This window comes from Lethenteron reissneri, chromosome 61, assembly GCF_015708825.2.
Source record: "Lethenteron reissneri isolate LAM-NWPU_2019-01 chromosome 61, ASM1570882v1, whole genome shotgun sequence".
Taxonomy (NCBI): domain Eukaryota; kingdom Metazoa; phylum Chordata; class Hyperoartia; order Petromyzontiformes; family Petromyzontidae; genus Lethenteron; species Lethenteron reissneri.
The window spans coordinates 7,744,535-7,761,438 of NC_083839.1; the positions used below are offsets into that span (position 1 = coordinate 7,744,535).

A 16,904-nucleotide genomic window follows, 5' to 3' on the forward strand; every position below is an offset into this window, starting at 1 on the left:
TACATCTACACAACCACCGTGACACGGTTACATCTACACAACCACCGTGACACAGTTACATCTACACAACCACCGTGACACAGTTACATATACACAACCACCGTGACACGGTTACATCTACACAACCACCGTGACACAGTTACATCTACACAACCACCGTGACACAGTTACATATACACAACCACCGTGACACGGTTACATCTACACAACCACCGTGACACAGTTACATCTACACAACCACCGTGACACAGTTACATCTACACGACCACCATGTTGCTGGTTACATCTACGCGACCGCCGCGGCGCTGATGCGCCAACTCGAGGGGGCTACCTTTAGGGGCCTCGCACACGTATCCCCGCAACCGATAGCACGGGTCCATCTTCCAGCTCCACTCTCTTGTGTCCACGTAGGTGCAGTACTCCAGCGGACTGTGCCAGTTGTGGTCGTGTTCAAAGTGCGTGAACCTCACGGGAGCGTTGTCCATCCACAGCAACTCTCCTGATGGCGGCAGGGGTGGGAGTTGGGGGTGAGGGGGGGCGGGGGGCCACAGGGGAAATGGGAAGACGTGACTGGGCGGAAAACGGAGTCTCTATGGGTCTCGGGGAGTCTCCATTGGGTTAACGACGTGGGTCCATAGGTTGGGTTTCATGGACCACCATCGCAACGCTGTGGGCTGTCTTTAACTTTCCGTTCGTAACAGAGATGTGGCGACGATGTTGTGACGCGGTGATGTGGTGACGTGGTGATGTGGTGACGTGGTGACAGTGATGTGGTGCGCTCCAGCCTGCTGGTGCCGATTCGCCGCGAGGACACCCAAATTTACACGAAGGCGGCGGCGATGACGACGACGCACACCCAAATGTCCTCGTGGCGTCTCTGCCAAGCGCCCCCGTTAGGGATTGCCGCCAACGCCGTTGCTGCCGGCAACGCCGTTGCTGCCGCCAACGCCGTGGCTGCCGCCAATGCCGTTGCTGCCGGCAACGCCGTTGCTGCCGGCAACGCCGTTGCTGCCGCCAACGCCGTTGCTGCCGGCAACGCCGTTGCTGCCGGCAACGCCGTGGCTGCCGCCAACGCCGTTTCTGCCAGCAACGCCGTGGCGAGAGCGACGACCAGGCCTGCGGGTCCGCGAGTCCCGCGGCCGCCCCTCACCTTCCTGGTTCTTGAACATGCCGATCCACATGCCGGCCACCTGGTCGCTGAGTTGCTTCACGTTGTCCACGATGAAGCTGTGCTCCACGTGGTCGTTCACCGTCGCGAGCCTCCCTCCTGGGGAGGCAACGCACCAGATCAGCCCCTCCGCTCGCCCGTCATGGCAGAGGCACCCCCCCCCCCCCACTACTCAGGGTAGCTCCCCCCCCATTGCCTGCATAGACTCCCCCCCACTACTATGGTAGACCCCCCCCCCCATTACTTGGGGTAGCCCCTCCCCACTGCTCGGGTAGTCCCTCCCCACTGCTCGGGTAGCCCCTCCCCACTGCTCGGGTAGCCCCTCCCCACTGCTCGGGTAGCCCCTCCCCACTGCTCGGGTAGCCCCTCCCCACTGCTCGGGTAGCCCCTCCCCACTGCTCGGGTAGCCCCTCCCCACTGCTCGGGGTAGTCCCTCCCCATTGCCTGCGTAGCCCCCCCCCCCCCCACTGCTCGGGGTAGCTCCAGTGTCGATGCCGTGAGACCTGCCCTGGAAAACGATCAGTTCCAGCAGAGCACGGGCATTTGGCCGCTGCGGTTGAGTCGTGCTCGCGGTTGCAGCCATCGCTGCGGTTGCTCAACTGCGGACGTGCGGTTGCGCTGGATGTTGCGGTTGCGCGGTTGCTAGCAGGTCACCTAGGCGGTTGCAGATGAGGATGGCGTACGACCAGGTGATGGTCTTGCTGCTCTGGAAGAGGTAGCAGCTGCTGCGGAACGGGACCCACGCCGTCCCCTTCGGATCCTCCGGGCAGCGTCCCTCCACCTCGGGAGGGACCGTCGGTGGCTTGACTGGCATGTGCCGGGGGTCGGGAGGTGCACACGGATCAAATAACTCGACAGAACAGCGTGAAGGCCGCAGAGTACATCATCGTCGTCGTCGTCGTCATTAGCCGTGATGAATCCACCGGCCTCCTTCCACTGAGCCGCCACTACCACTTCTCAAGCATCCTGCGATGCAACGATCCGCCCCGCACGCAAACGGATCTCGCCATCGCTGCATCTCCTCGGTGGACGTGTACTTTTTTTAACATATATTCGAGATACAACAACCACCACCGGGTTTTCGCTAAATCACTGTGAACGCCTAAACGCGGCGATACCGGGTGGGTGAGCGAGCGGGTGGGCAAGCAGGCAGGCGAGTGTGCGGGCGAGCGTGTGGGCGAGCGTGCGGGTGAGCGGGCGGGCGTGCGAGCGGGCGTGCAAAAGGGCAGATGAGCGAGCGGGCGAGCGAGCGAGCGAGCGAGCGGGCGGCCGAGCGAGCGGGCGGGCGTGCAGGTGGGCGTGCGGGCATGCGAGCGGGCGTCGTGGTGCGGTTGGCACCGTGCCACTTCTTGCAAAGCACGGGCATTTTGCTGCTGCAGTTGGCGACGGTCCAGAGGCCCTGATTCTGTGCCGCGGCCACGCAGCTCCCAGCGTCCGCCGGCTGCTCCGGCGCCCAGTAGGTCACCGAGGTCGGCCAGCCATCGGTCCAGCCAAAGTCGCCGCCGGTCTGCGGTGCAGTCATGCAGAGGGAGGGGGACGGAGGGAGAGGCACAGTGGGAGCCCCGTGGAGGGCGACGGTGCGGGGGCAAGCTGCTGCTGCTGCTGCGTTGGGCGGGCGAGGGGTCGCTTGTCCCCCTGATCCCAGGCATCATCGCGACCCCCGTCAACACAGCGCACCTGTCGCCTGGCAACCCACGCGGACCAGTGGATGTCGTGCACTCTCCTGCCTCTCCCCCCCCCCCCCCATTATCCTGTTGTGCATTCACAGCAGCACCGTTGTGCACAGACTTTAAAGAGACACTTGAAGGCCCCACCTCTTTCTTAAAGGCCCCACTCCGCACCTTAGAGTCATGGTCTCTCGACTGTCGCAAAATATCGCGCGCGTGCGCCTGTCACAAATCGCATCATTATTACAACAACATTATTATCGGTCCAGCCGATAATAATCATATTAATTGACACAACAGCCACCCCTTGCCAGGACTGACCAGGTTCCCGTTGAGCCCGATCCAGAGCGGCCTCGTGAGGTGGACAATGAGGGCGAGCATGGCCTGCTCGTAGGGGCTCACAACGCTTGCCACGTCCGCCCGCTGTGCCCGGCACGCCGACCGCGCCGCCGTCCAGCCAAGGGGCGCCTCCAGCACCCGGAACTCGGCGTCGCCAAAACGCATGAAGCCGGCCAACGGAACCGCTTGCTCCCGGTTCGGCAGCAATGGGTCTGGCGGGACAGGGGCGGGGGCGGTCGGCAGGAAGGCCGTCCGTAGTGGGTACAGGGCCCACGTCGTTCTTACGGCTCTGCGTGGCTGTCATCGTCGTCGTCACGGAGGAGGGCGCTGCTGCGTCCCATAGATGCAGCATGGATGGGAGAGCCAAATCATCCGGAGCACGTGTACCCACGTGGCAACTTTGTTTGATTGGCTCTGTCGCTGGGTGGTAGAGGGCTGTCGTAATTTTACATTGTGCCTACACGACGACCTGACCCAAAAGAGACAAACAGTTGAGTCAAAATATCTGGTCGGAAAAACCTCCCTGTCAAATTAGCTCCCTCGAGCAATGCCCTGTGCCCTCGTGGTGAACAGGCCCCAGTGGTGAACAAGGCCTAGTGGTGAACAGGCCCCAGTAATAAACAGGCCCCAGTGGTGAACAGGACCTAGTGATGAACAGGCCCTATCGATGAACAAGGCCTAGTGATGAACAGGCCTAGTGATGAACAGGGCCTAGTGGTGAACAGGGCCTAGTGGTGAACAGGGCCTAGTGGTGAACAGGGCCTAGTGGTGAACAAGGCCTAGTGGTGAACAGGGCCTAGTGGTGAACAAGGCCTAGTGATAAACAGGGCCTAGTGGTGAACAGGCCTAGTGGTGAACAGGGCCTAGTGGTGAACAGGCCCTAGTGATGAACAGGGCCTAGTGGTGAACAGGGCCTAGTGGTGAACAAGGCCTAGTGATGAACAGGGCCTAGTGATGAACAGGGCCTAGTGGTGAACAGGGCCTAGTGGTGAACAGGGCCTAGTGGTGAACAGGGCCTAGTGGTGAACAGGGCCTAGTGGTGAACAGGGCCTAGTGGTGAGCAAGGCCTAGTGATGAACAGGGCCTAGTGGTGAACAGGGCCTAGTGGTGAACAAGGCCCAGTGGTGAACAGGGCCTAGTGGTGAACAGGGCCTAGTGGTGAACAGGGCCTAGTGGTGAACAGGGCCTAGTGGTGAACAGGGCCTAGTGGTGAACAAGGCCTAGTGGTGAACAAAGCCTAGTGGTGAACAGGCCCTAGTGATGAACAAGGCCTAGTGGTGAACAAGGCCTAGTGATGAACAAGGCCTAGTGGTGAACAGGGCCTAGTGGTGAACAGGGCCTAGTGATGAACAAGGCCTAGTGATGAACAGGCCTAGTGATGAACAAGGCCTAGTGATGAACAGGGCCTAGTGGTGAACAGGGCCTAGCGGTGAACAGGCCCTAGTGGTGAACAAGGCCTAGTGGTGAACAGGGCCTAGTGGTGAACAGGCCCTAGTGGTGAACAAGGCCTAGTGATGAACAGGCCTAGTGATGAACAGGCCTAGTGATGAACAAGGCCTAGTGGTGAACAAAGCCTAGTGGTGAACAGGCCCTAGTGGTGAACAAGGCCTAGTGATGAACAGGCCTAGTGATGAACAAGGCCTAGTGATGAACAGGGCCTAGTGGTGAACAGGGCCTAGTGGTGAACAAGGCCTAGTGATGAACAGGGCCTAGTGGTGAACAGGGCCTAGTGATGAACAGGCCTAGTGATGAACAAGGCCTAGTGATGAACAGGGCCTAGTGGTGAACAGGCCCAAGTGGTGAACAAGGCCTAGTGATGAACAGGCCTAGTGATGAACAGGGCCTAGTGATGAACAGGCCAAAGTGGTGAACAGGGCCTAGTGGTGAACAGGGCCTTGTGATGAACAGGCCCCAGTGATGAACAAGGCCTAGTGGTGAACAGGCCCTAGTGGTGAACAAGGCCTAGTGGTGAACAAGGCCTAGTGGTGAACAGGCCCCAGTGATGAACAGGGCCTAGTGATGAACAGGGCCTAGTGATGAACAGGCCCTAGTGGTGAACAAGGCCTAGTGGTGAACAGGGCCTAGTGGTGAACAAGGCCTAGTGGTGAACAGGGCCTAGTGGTGAACAGGGCCTAGTGGTGAACAGGGCCTAGTGGTGAACAGGCCCCAGTGATGAACAGGGCCTAGTGGTGAACAAGGCCTAGTGGTGAACAGGGCCTAGTGGTGAACAGGTCCTAGTGATGAACAGGGCCTAGTGATGAACAGGCCCTAGTGGTGAACAGGCCCTAGTGGTGAACAGGCCCTAGTGGTGAACAACAGGCCCCGTGCCCCAGGGAATGCCTTGCACCTTTGTTCTGCGTGCAGATGAAGCCGTGCTTCCCATCGCAGTGCACGTCCTCCCACTGCCCCACGGCCTCCATCTTGCTGGTGGCCAGCAGCAGAGCGCAGTCTTGCTGTCCCCACCACCACCACCACGACAGAGACAAACATCGCTCATATAGCCTCGTAATAGTTTTGGAGCAAGTGCTGTAAGCGAGTAGCAGCACCTATGAAGGCCGGCACTGTGGTACACGAGGGGGTGGGTGACCGGCACCACCACGCCCCGGCTCCGCATCAGGCACTCATATGAGGCCGATTCAAACTCGGGACGGCCCACGACTGCTGCTTATAATTATCCATGACGTTAGCAATGAGCGGGAATCGAATCCGATTCGCCGGGTTCGTAACGCAGAGCGCTAAATGCACCACCGCACTACACCTCCAACACCAATACACCACCACCATCACACCAACATCATCCCACCACCATCCCACCACCATCACCACACCAACAACACCACCACACCAACAAAACCACCACCACCACCACCATCATACACCACCACACCGCCACCACCCCGCCACCGAGATTGAGGGGTGCATGCGAAGTGACCGCTGTGATTAAACAGCGCCGATCGAAGCGGCACAACGGGGAGTCGCGACGGGAGATCAATCCCAATCGAGTCAAATTAGCTGCGCGATTTTTGTTTCTTCTTTCTAATTTGGACCGCGACTGCCAAGCACACAACGGCCAACTTTTGTTTTGCGAACGGCCGTCACGGGGATGTTTCACGTTCGCCACGAGCGAAGGAGACGGCGCATAGCAGTAACGGCATAAATGCAACGGTTAATACCGCACCGCACCGCGGTATTAACTGGATTCGAATCGCGGACCTCCGCAACAAACAAGCTGCGTTCGCGCGTCCCCGACCCCGAGACGAGGCAGGGTGGGGCGGCGAGAATCCGTACCCTGCTGTGGGTCGATCGTGGAGACTTCGGGGCCCAGTTGGTGAAGAGGACGGGCACGCCGCTGGTCCACAGGAAGCGCCCCTCCATGTTTCGATCGTTGAGGCCGATCCACATTCTGCCGTTCACCGCGGCCAGGTTGCTGACAATGAAGGCTGCGACAGAGACAAAGACCGCCCGCCCCCCCCCCCCCCCCATCCATATAGGTCGTTAGGGCGAGTGCTGCGAGCGATGCGCCCATGAAGGGCGACGTAGCGCACGAGTGGAGTTGTGTAGACAGCACCACGGCTGATTTTTGTCTGCCCCGGCGGTGATATTTACTCACCGCACCAGGTGCAGTACTCAGTGTTTGAGCAAAATGACGGGGGAGAGGTATGGGAGTTACATGGAGGGGAGTGAGATGAGAGGGGAGAGGTAGGAGAGTGCGTGGAGTATAGTGAGATGAGAGGGGAGAGGCAGGAGAGTGCGTGGAGGGGAGTGGAGTGAGATGAGAGGGGAGAGGTAGGAGAGTGCGTGGAGTATAATGAGATGAGAGGGGAGAGGCAGGAGAGTGCGTGGAGGGGAGTGGTGTGAGATGAGAGGGGAGAGGCAGGAGAGTGCGTGGAGGGGAGTGGAGTGAGATTAGAGGGGAGAGGTAGGAGAGTGCGTGGAGGGGAGTGGAGTGAGATGAGAGGGGAGAGGCAGGAGAGTGCGTGGAGGGGAGTGGAGTGAGATGAGAGGGGAGAGGCAGGAGAGTGCGTGGAGGGGAGTGGAGTGAGATGAGAGGGGAGAGGTTGGAGAGTGCATGGAGTATAATGAGATGAGAGGGGAGAGGCAGGAGAGTGCGTGGAGAAGAGTGGAGTGAGATGAGAGGGGAGAGGCAGGAGAGTGCGTGGAGGGGAGTGGAGTGAGATGAGAGGGGAGAGGCAGGAGAGTGCGTGGAGGGGAGTAGAGTGAGATGAGAGGGGAGAGGTAGGAGAGTGCGTGGAGGGGAGTGGAGTGAGATTAGAGGGGAGAGGTAGGAGAGTGCGTGGAGGGGAGTGGAGTGAGATTAGAGGGGAGAGGTAGGAGAGTGCGTGGAGGGGAGTGGAGTGAGATGAGAGGGGAGAGGTAGGAGAGTGCGTAGAGGGGAGTGGAGTGAGATTAGAGGGGAGAGGTAGGAGAGTGCGTGGAGGGGAGTGGAGTGAGATGAGAGGGGAGAGGCAGGAGAGTGCGTGGAGGGGGAGTGGAGTGAGATGAGAGGGGAGAGGTAGGAGAGTGCGTGGAGGGGAGTGGAGTGAGATTAGAGGGGAGAGGCAGGAGAGTGCGTGGAGGGGAGTGGAGTGAGATTAGAGGGGAGAGGTAGGAGAGTGCGTGGAGGGGAGTGGAGTGAGATGAGAGGGGAGAGGCAGGAGAGTGCGTGGAGGGGAGTGGAGTGAGATTAGAGGGGAGAGGCAGGAGAGTGCGTGGAGGGGAGTGGAGTGAGATGAGAGGGGAGAGGTAGGAGAGTGCGTGGAGGGGAGTGGAGTGAGATGAGAGGGGAGAGGTAGGAGAGTGCGTGGAGGGGAGTGGAGTGAGATGAGAGGGGAGAGGTAGGAGAGTGCGTGGAGTATAATGAGATGAGAGGGGAGAGGCAGGAGAGTGCGTGGAGGGGAGTGGTGTGAGATTAGAGGGGAGAGGTAGGAGAGTGCGTGGAGGGGAGTGGAGTGAGATGAGAGGGGAGAGGTAGGAGAGTGCGTGGAGTATAATGAGATGAGAGGGGAGAGGCAGGAGAGTGCGTGGAGGGGAGTGGAGTGAGATTAGAGGGGAGAGGTAGGAGAGTGCGTGGAGGGGAGTGGAGTGAGATTAGAGGGGAGAGGCAGGAGAGTGCGTGGAGGGGAGTGGAGTGAGATGAGAGGGGAGAGGCAGGAGAGTGCGTGGAGGGGAGTGGAGTGAGATGAGAGGGGAGAGGTAGGAGAGTGCGTGGAGGGGAGTGGAGTGAGATGAGAGGGGAGAGGTAGGAGAGTGCGTGGAGGGGAGTGGAGTGAGATGAGAGGGGAGAGGTAGGAGAGTGCGTGGAGTATAATGAGATGAGAGGGGAGAGGCAGGAGAGTGCGTGGAGGGGAGTGAGATGAGGTGGGAGATGCCAGTAACGTCCACGGTGGATCTTGAACGGGGGAGTGGAGTGGACAGGGCAGATCGCTGAGGGATGAAGTTGGGGTGGGAGTTCCAGACAGTGGGGGCAGCAGATGAGAAGGAGTGAAGGAGCGGGGGGAGGGAGGTGAAACCCGCTGACCTTGTTCCCTCCAGTTGGTGATGGAGACCAGGTCACCCCCGGCCGTGCGGCAGACGTTGCGACTGTTGATCCACGTGTCCCACTCGGACTCGTTGGAGTGGAACCTGTAGCACTTCAACGACAGCCGCACCACCACCACCACACGGAGCACTTCAACTACAGCCGCACCACCACCACCACACGGAGCACTTCAACGACAGCCGCACCACCACCACCACACGGAGCACTTCAATGACAGCCGCACCGCCACCACCACACGGAGCACTTCAACGACAGCCGCACCACCACCACCACACGGAGCGCTTCAACGACAGCCGCACCACCACCACACAGAGCGCTTCAACGACAGCCGCACCACCACCAGCACACGGAGCACTTCAACGACAGCCGCACCACCACCACCACACGGAGCGCTTCAACTACAGCCGCACCACCACCACACGGAGCGCTTCAACGACAGCCGCACCACCGCCACCACACGGAGCACTTCAACGACAGCCGCACCGCCACCACCACATGGAGCGCTTCAACGACAGCCGCACCACCACCACACGGAGCACTTCAACGACAGCCGCACCACCACCACCACACGCAGCGCTTCAACAACAGCCGCACCACCACCACCACACGGAGCACTTCAACGACAGCCGCACCACCACCACAGGGAGCACTTCAACGACAGCCGCACCACCACCACACGGAGCACTTCAACGACAGCCGCACCACCACCACCACACGCAGCGCTTCAACAACAGCTGCACCGCCACCACCACACGGAGCACTTCAACGACAGCCGCACCACCACCACACGGAGCACTTCAACGACAGCTGCACCACCACCACCACACGCAGCGCTTCAACAACAGCCGCACCACCACCACCACACGGAGCACTTCAACGACAGCCGCACCACCACCACACGGAGCACTTCAACGACAGCCACACCACCACCACACGGAGCACTTCAACGACAGCCACACCACCACCACCACACGCAGCGCTTCAACAACAGCCGCACCACCACCACCACACGGAGCACTTCAACGACAGCTGCACCACCACCACACGGAGCACTTCAACGACAGCCGCACCACCACCACACGCAGCGCTTCAACAACAGCCGCACCACCACCACCACACGGAGCACTTCAACGACAGCCGCACCACCACCGCCACACGGAGCACTACAACGACAGCCGCACCGCCACCACACGGAGCACTTCAACGACAGCCGCACCACCACCACATGGAGCACTTCAACGACAGCCGCACCACCACCACCACACGGAGCACTTCAACGACAGCCGCACCGCCACCACACGGAGCACTTCAACGACAGCCGCACCACCACCACATGGAGCACTTCAACGACAGCCGCACCACCACCACCACATGGAGCGCTTCAACGACAGCCGCACCACCGCCACCACACGGAGCACTTCAACGACAGCCGCACCGCCACCACACGGAGCACTTCAACGACAGCCGCACCACCACCACACGGAGCACTTCAACGACAGCCGCACCACCACAACCACATGGAGCACTTCAACGACAGCTGCACCACCACCACCAGACGGAGCACTTCAACGACAGCCGCACCACCACCACACGGAGCACTTCAACGACAGCCGCACCACCACCACACGGAGCACTTCAACGACAGCCGCACCGCCACCACACGGAGCACTTCAACGACAGCCGCACCGCCACCACACGGAGCACTTCAACGACAGCCGCACCACCACCACCACACAGAGCACTTCAACGACAGCCGCACCACCACCACCACACAAAGCACTTCAACGACAGCCGCACCACCACCACCACACGGAGCACTTCAACGACAGCCGCACCACCGCCACCACACGGAGCGCTTCAATGACAGCCGCACCACCACACGGAGCACTTCAACGACAGCCGCACCGCCACCAGCACATGGAGCACTTCAACGACAGCCGCACCACCACCACCACACGGAGCACTTCAACGACAGCCGCACCACCGCCACCACACGGAGCGCTTCAATGACAGCCGCACCACAACACGGAGCACTTCAACGACAGCCGCACCGCCACCACCACACGGAGCACTTCAACGACAGCCGCACCACCACCAGCACACGGAGCACTTCAATGACAGCCGCACCACCACCACCACACGGAGCACTTCAACGACAGCCGCACCACCACCGCCACACGGAGCACTTCAACGACAGCCGCACCACCACCACCACACGGAGCACTTCAACGACAGCCGCACCACCACACGGAGCACTTCAACTACAGCCGCACCACCACCAGCACACGGAGCACTTCAATGACAGCCGCACCACCACCACACGGAGCACTTCAACGACAGCCGCACCACCACCACCACACGGAGCACTTCAACGACAGCCGCACCACCACCACCACACGGAGCACTTCAACGACAGCCGCACCACCGCCACCACATGGAGCCCTTCAATGACAGCCGCACCACCACCACACGGAGCACTTCAACTACAGCCGCACCACCACCACCACACGGAGCACTTCAACGACAGCCGCACCACCACCACACGGAGCACTTCAACGACAGCCGCACCACCACCACCACACGGAGCACTTCAACGACAGCCGCACCACCACCACACGGAGCACTTCCATAGACAGCCGCACTGCCACCACACGGAGCACTTCAACGACAGCTGCACCACCACCACCACACGGAGCACTTCAACGACAGCCGCACCGCCACCACACGGAGCACTTCAACTACAGCCGCACCCACCACCCACGGAGCACTTCAACGACAGCCGCACTGCCACCACACGGAGCACTTCAAACGACAGCTGCACCACCACCACCACACGGAGCACTTCAACGACAGCCGCACCACCACCACCACACGGAGCACTTCAACTACAGCCGCACCACCACCACCACACGGAGCACTTCAACGACAGCCGCACCACCACCACCACACGGAGCACTTCAACGACAGCCGCACCACCACACCACACGGAGCACTTCAACTACAGCCGCACCACCACCACCACACGGAGCACTTTAACGACAGCCGCACCGCCACCACCACACGGAGCACTTCAACGACAGCCGCACCACCACCACCACACGGAGCACTTCAACGACAGCCGCACCACCACCACACGGAGCACTTCAACGACAGCCGCACCACCACCAGCACACGGAGCACTTCAACGACAGCCGCACTGCCACCACATGGAGCACTTCAACGACAGCCGCACCACCACCACATGGAGCACTTCAACGACAGCCGCACCACCACCACATGGAGCACTTCAACGACAGCCGCACCACCACCACATGGAGCACTTCAACGACAGCCGCACCACCACCACACGGAGCACTTCAACGACAGCCGCACCACCACCACCACACGGAGCACTTCAACGACAGCCGCACCACCACCACCACACGGAGCACTTCAACGACAGCCGCACCACCACCACCACATGGAGCACTTCAACGACAGCCGCACCACCACCACCACATGGAGCACTTCAACGACAGCCGCACCACCACCACACCACATGGAGCACTTCAACGACAGCCGCACCACCACCACACGGAGCACTTCAACGACAGCCGCACCACCACCACCACACGCAGCGCTTCAACGACAGCCGCACCACCACCACCACACGGAGCACTTCAACGACAGCCGCACCACCACCACCACATGGAGCACTTCAACGACAGCCGCACCAACCACCACCACATGGAGCAACTTCAACGACAGCCGCACCACCACCACACGGAGCACTTCAACGACAGCCGCACCACCACCACCACAGGGAGCACTTCAACGACAGCCGCACCACCACCACCACACGGAGCACTTCAACGACAGCCGCACCACCACCACCACAGGGAGCACTTCAACGACAGCCGCACCACCACCACACGGAGCACTTCAACGACAGCCGCACCACCACCACCACACGGAGCACTTCAACGACAGCCCGCACCACCACCACCACACGGAGCACTTCAACGACAGCCGCACCACCACCACACGGAGCACTTCAACGACACCCGCACCACCACCACATGGAGCACTTCAACGACAGCCGCACCACCACCACACGGAGCACTTCAACGACAGCCGCACCACCACCACACGGAGCACTTCAACGACAGCCGCACCACCACCACATGGAGCACTTCAACGACAGCCGCACCACCACCACACGGAGCACTTCAACGACAGCCGCACCACCACCACCACACGGAGCACTTCAACGACAGCCGCACCACCACCAGCACACGGAGCACTTCAACGACAGCCGCACCACCACCACACGGAGCACTTCAACGACAGCCGCACCACCACCACCACACGGAGCACTTCAACGACAGCCGCACCACCACACGGAGCACTTCAACGACAGCCGCACCACCACCAGCACACGGAGCACTTCAACGACAGTCGCACCACCACCACACGGAGCACTTCAACGACAGCCGCACCACCACCACACGGAGCACTTCAACGACAGCCGCACCACCACCACAAGGAGCACTTCAACGACAGCCACACCACCACCACACGGAGCACTTCAACGACAGTCGCACCACCACACGGAGCACTTCAACGACAGCCGCACCACCACCACACGGAGCACTTCAACGACAGTCGCACCACCACCACACGGAGCACTTCAACGACAGCTGCATCACCACCACACGGAGCACTTCAACGACAGCCGCACCACCACCACACGGAGCACTGCAACGACAGCCGCACCACCACCACACGGAGCACTTCAACGACAGCCGCACCACCGCCACACGAAGCACTTCAACAACAGCCGCACCACCACCACCACACGGAGCACTTCAACGACAGTCGCACCACCACCACCACACGGAGCACTTCAACGACAGTCGCACCACCACCACCACACGGAGCACTTCAACGACAGCCGCACCACCACCGCCACACGGAGCACTTCAACGACAGCCGCACTGCCACCACACGCAGCGCTTCAACGGACGCCGCACCACCACCACACGGAGCACTTCAACGACAGCCGCACCACCACACGGAGCACTTCAACGACAGCCGCACCACCACCACCACACGGAGCACTTCAACGACAGCCGCACCACCACCACAAGGAGCACTTCAACGACAGCCGCACCACCACCACACGGAGCACTTCAACGACAGCCGCACCACCACACGGAGCACTTCAACGACAGCCGCACCACCACCACACGGAGCACTTCAACGACAGTCGCACCACCACCACACGGAGCACTTCAACGACAGCTGCACCACCACCACACGGAGCACTTCAACGACAGCCGCACCACCACCACACGGAGCACTTCAACGACAGCCGCACCACCACCACCACACGGAGCACTTCAACGACAGCCGCACCACCGCCACACGGAGCACTTCAACAACAGCCGCACCACCACCACCACACGGAGCACTTCAACGACAGTCGCACCACCACCACACGGAGCACTTCAACTACAGCCGCACCACCACCACCACACGGAGCACTTCAACGACAGTCGCACCACCACCACACGGAGCACTTCAACGACAGTCGCACCACCACCACCACACGGAGCACTTCAACGACAGCCGCACCACCACCGCCACATGGAGCACTTCAACAACAGCCGCACCACCACCACCACACGGAGCACTTCAACGACAGTCGCACCACCACCACCACACGGAGCACTTCAACGACAGTCGCACCACCACCGCCACATGGAGCACTTCAACAACAGCCGCACCACCACCACCACACGGAGCACTTCAACGACAGTCGCACCACCACCACCACACGCAGCGCTTCAACGACAGCCGCACCACCACCACACGCAGTGCATCGACGAGGAGACGCACCACCAGCACCACAAGATGGCGCCACACTGTACACTGTACAACATCGCCATTGTACTAACCTCGCTAGGTGCAATCTAGGCCGCTATCCCTGGCCAGTACTCTAAATTAACTTGTTAGATTTAAAGTTGTTACAGGACATCCTTTTGGGTATCTTTCGTCATATTTTTTCGGAACTTAGATGTAAACAAGAAATCTCTGCAAATTTCTAACCAAATTTTGTTTTACCTCCCCCTCAGGAATGTGTACGTATATTTGTTTGTGTATTGGGTGCAATTGTGAACAACAGCCATATCGGACATAAGAGCTTTTTTTTTTGTTTAGATCGTGTAAATATATAAACGTGTCATTAAAACCCGCCACTACCTGACACAGCCAACTAGTAAGGGTTGTCACGTAAACAGAACGTGGCCAATTCGTCACTAGTACAGCACACCGGAGTGTTGGAGAGCCAAGCCACAACATTTACAATCTGAGTACGACGTTTTGCCAGTAATTGCAACTAGCTTCATCAGGCGACAGCCAGATTTGAGGAGAAGTCCACCTGTTTCGTTCCATATATAGAGGCGCAGATGTGGTAACCGCATCAGACATGAGTACATCTGTGAGGGTTTAGGTCTGGCGGCCAACCCTATGTCTGTATGTGGGGGGGGGGGGGGGGGGGGGGGGTAGCCTGCCAGAAGCCTTAACGACGTCACCAGTTTAAAAGTAGCAGAGCCACTGACAAACTGCTTGGTGGGCGACGCCCGCCACCCCAATCTCATTGGAAGGCATCGCAGGATTCAGATCGGATTGGTGCAAAGGGGAGGGGCGGGAAGATTAAATAATTAACAAGGAACGGTTGATAAAGAGGAAAGGAGATTGGAAGAAAGAGGATAACCTGCTAAAAAGGGGGGGGGGCATACAGGACATATAGGGGGCCCGAGAGAGAGCTCGGGGCGCATCCTGGAGTGTCGCATGGTCCGTATGGTCTCTAAGTGTTTGCACGTTATCTGCAAATAAACGATAGAGTTGAACTATACTTGCCTCGTCCAAAGTCCTTTTCACATATATCTAAATCGGCATAAACATTGGTACACTGCAGCTCAAAGACTCGCCCCTACTAGGTGTTTCGCGAAGCTAGGAGATGTCCATGGCTGAGCTCGGCATTTAAAGGCCCCAAGACCGGAATTTGTGATCTTGCCGACAATATATCTTAGGTGGTGAAGTGCATTGTTTTATTTCCGTTGTTTCACGTCACGTTGCGTTTTCCGGGGAAACGCATCCCCAACGTAAATCGAGGACTCGCCACGAAAATTACTTTGGTCATAATTTATGATTTACTATTATTACTACTATTATTACTATCATGGAGAGACACACGCCAAGTCCCGGGACTCGTGCTCCAGGAGGGGGTGCCGCAGCTATGTTGGGTTTTCATTATTTGGAAGACTGCTTCCCTGCCAATCGATTCGCGTGGGGAGAAACAGATACAGGCGGTCCTCGACTTATGAATGCCCTCACTTACGAACGCCTGCACTCAGGAACGATGACACTTACGAAACAGCTTCCATGAAATATAATTTTTTTACATTTCTTCTTATTTATGAGTTTAACAAAGCTTCCCTTTATGTTGAACCGTAACGCTTTTCATAATGTGAACCATACGGGCATTTAAATACACGGTGCAACTGTTGAGTTCCCAGCGAGACTTACGAACGGTTCGACTTACGAACCAATTCGACTTACAAACGGGTCTCCGGGAACGAAATTTCATTTTTCGTAACGCGAGAACTTGCCCGTACCTTGTTTCCAAAGGGCAGCCAGTCGGAGGGGCAGCCGCCGGCAGTGGGGGCGGTGGGGGGGAGCGTGGGAAGCCCCGCGGCCGACGCGTTGTTGCGCTCGCAGATGAACACCAGGGGCACGCCGCAGTTGATGTCGTTCCATTTCCCTGCGCCAGCCGCAGAAAACCGAGCGGGGCAATCGCCACCCCCACGCACCCACCGCCACACCGCATGCACCCCACGTCGTAAGTTTTGTGTAAAAAGGCCGGAGGGAAAGGGGGCCCCCTAAAAACTACGAAGCCGCCAGTTGATCATCGATTATAATCCAGCACCGCGCGCTTATCCGGCAGCTTCTAACATTTCATCCGGCAGTCCCGGGCCGATGCCGGGGAAACCGGGAGAAACTGCTCCAAATGCTGTAAACGAGTCCGGCGATCGTCAAACACGTCGTGGTTGTGTTGAAACAAGAGCGTAGTGGTGTGTGACAAAAATAATAAAAACATAATCAGTGTTCACCCTTTCTGGAAAATTTAAAACAAAAGGTGTTAAGA

General features: G+C 59.1%; 1 protein-coding gene across 1 annotated transcript in view; it reads right to left on the reverse strand.

Moving 5' to 3' along the window:
* Positions 1–257: 257 nt before the first annotated feature.
* The window catches only part of LOC133358278 (macrophage mannose receptor 1-like), a 45,527-nt gene continuing 28,880 nt past the window's right edge, over positions 258–16,904 (reverse strand). Inside the window, exons 20-28 of the mRNA XM_061576515.1 lie at positions 16,375–16,520; positions 8,693–8,804; positions 6,463–6,614; positions 5,522–5,627; positions 3,157–3,386; positions 2,507–2,675; positions 1,823–1,975; positions 1,151–1,267; positions 258–499 (exon numbers count right to left, since the gene is read on the reverse strand). Coding sequence (XP_061432499.1) covers positions 258–499; positions 1,151–1,267; positions 1,823–1,975; positions 2,507–2,675; positions 3,157–3,386; positions 5,522–5,627; positions 6,463–6,614; positions 8,693–8,804; positions 16,375–16,520 — 1,427 coding nt within the window. The remainder of the gene's footprint in view (positions 500–1,150; positions 1,268–1,822; positions 1,976–2,506; positions 2,676–3,156; positions 3,387–5,521; positions 5,628–6,462; positions 6,615–8,692; positions 8,805–16,374; positions 16,521–16,904) is intronic.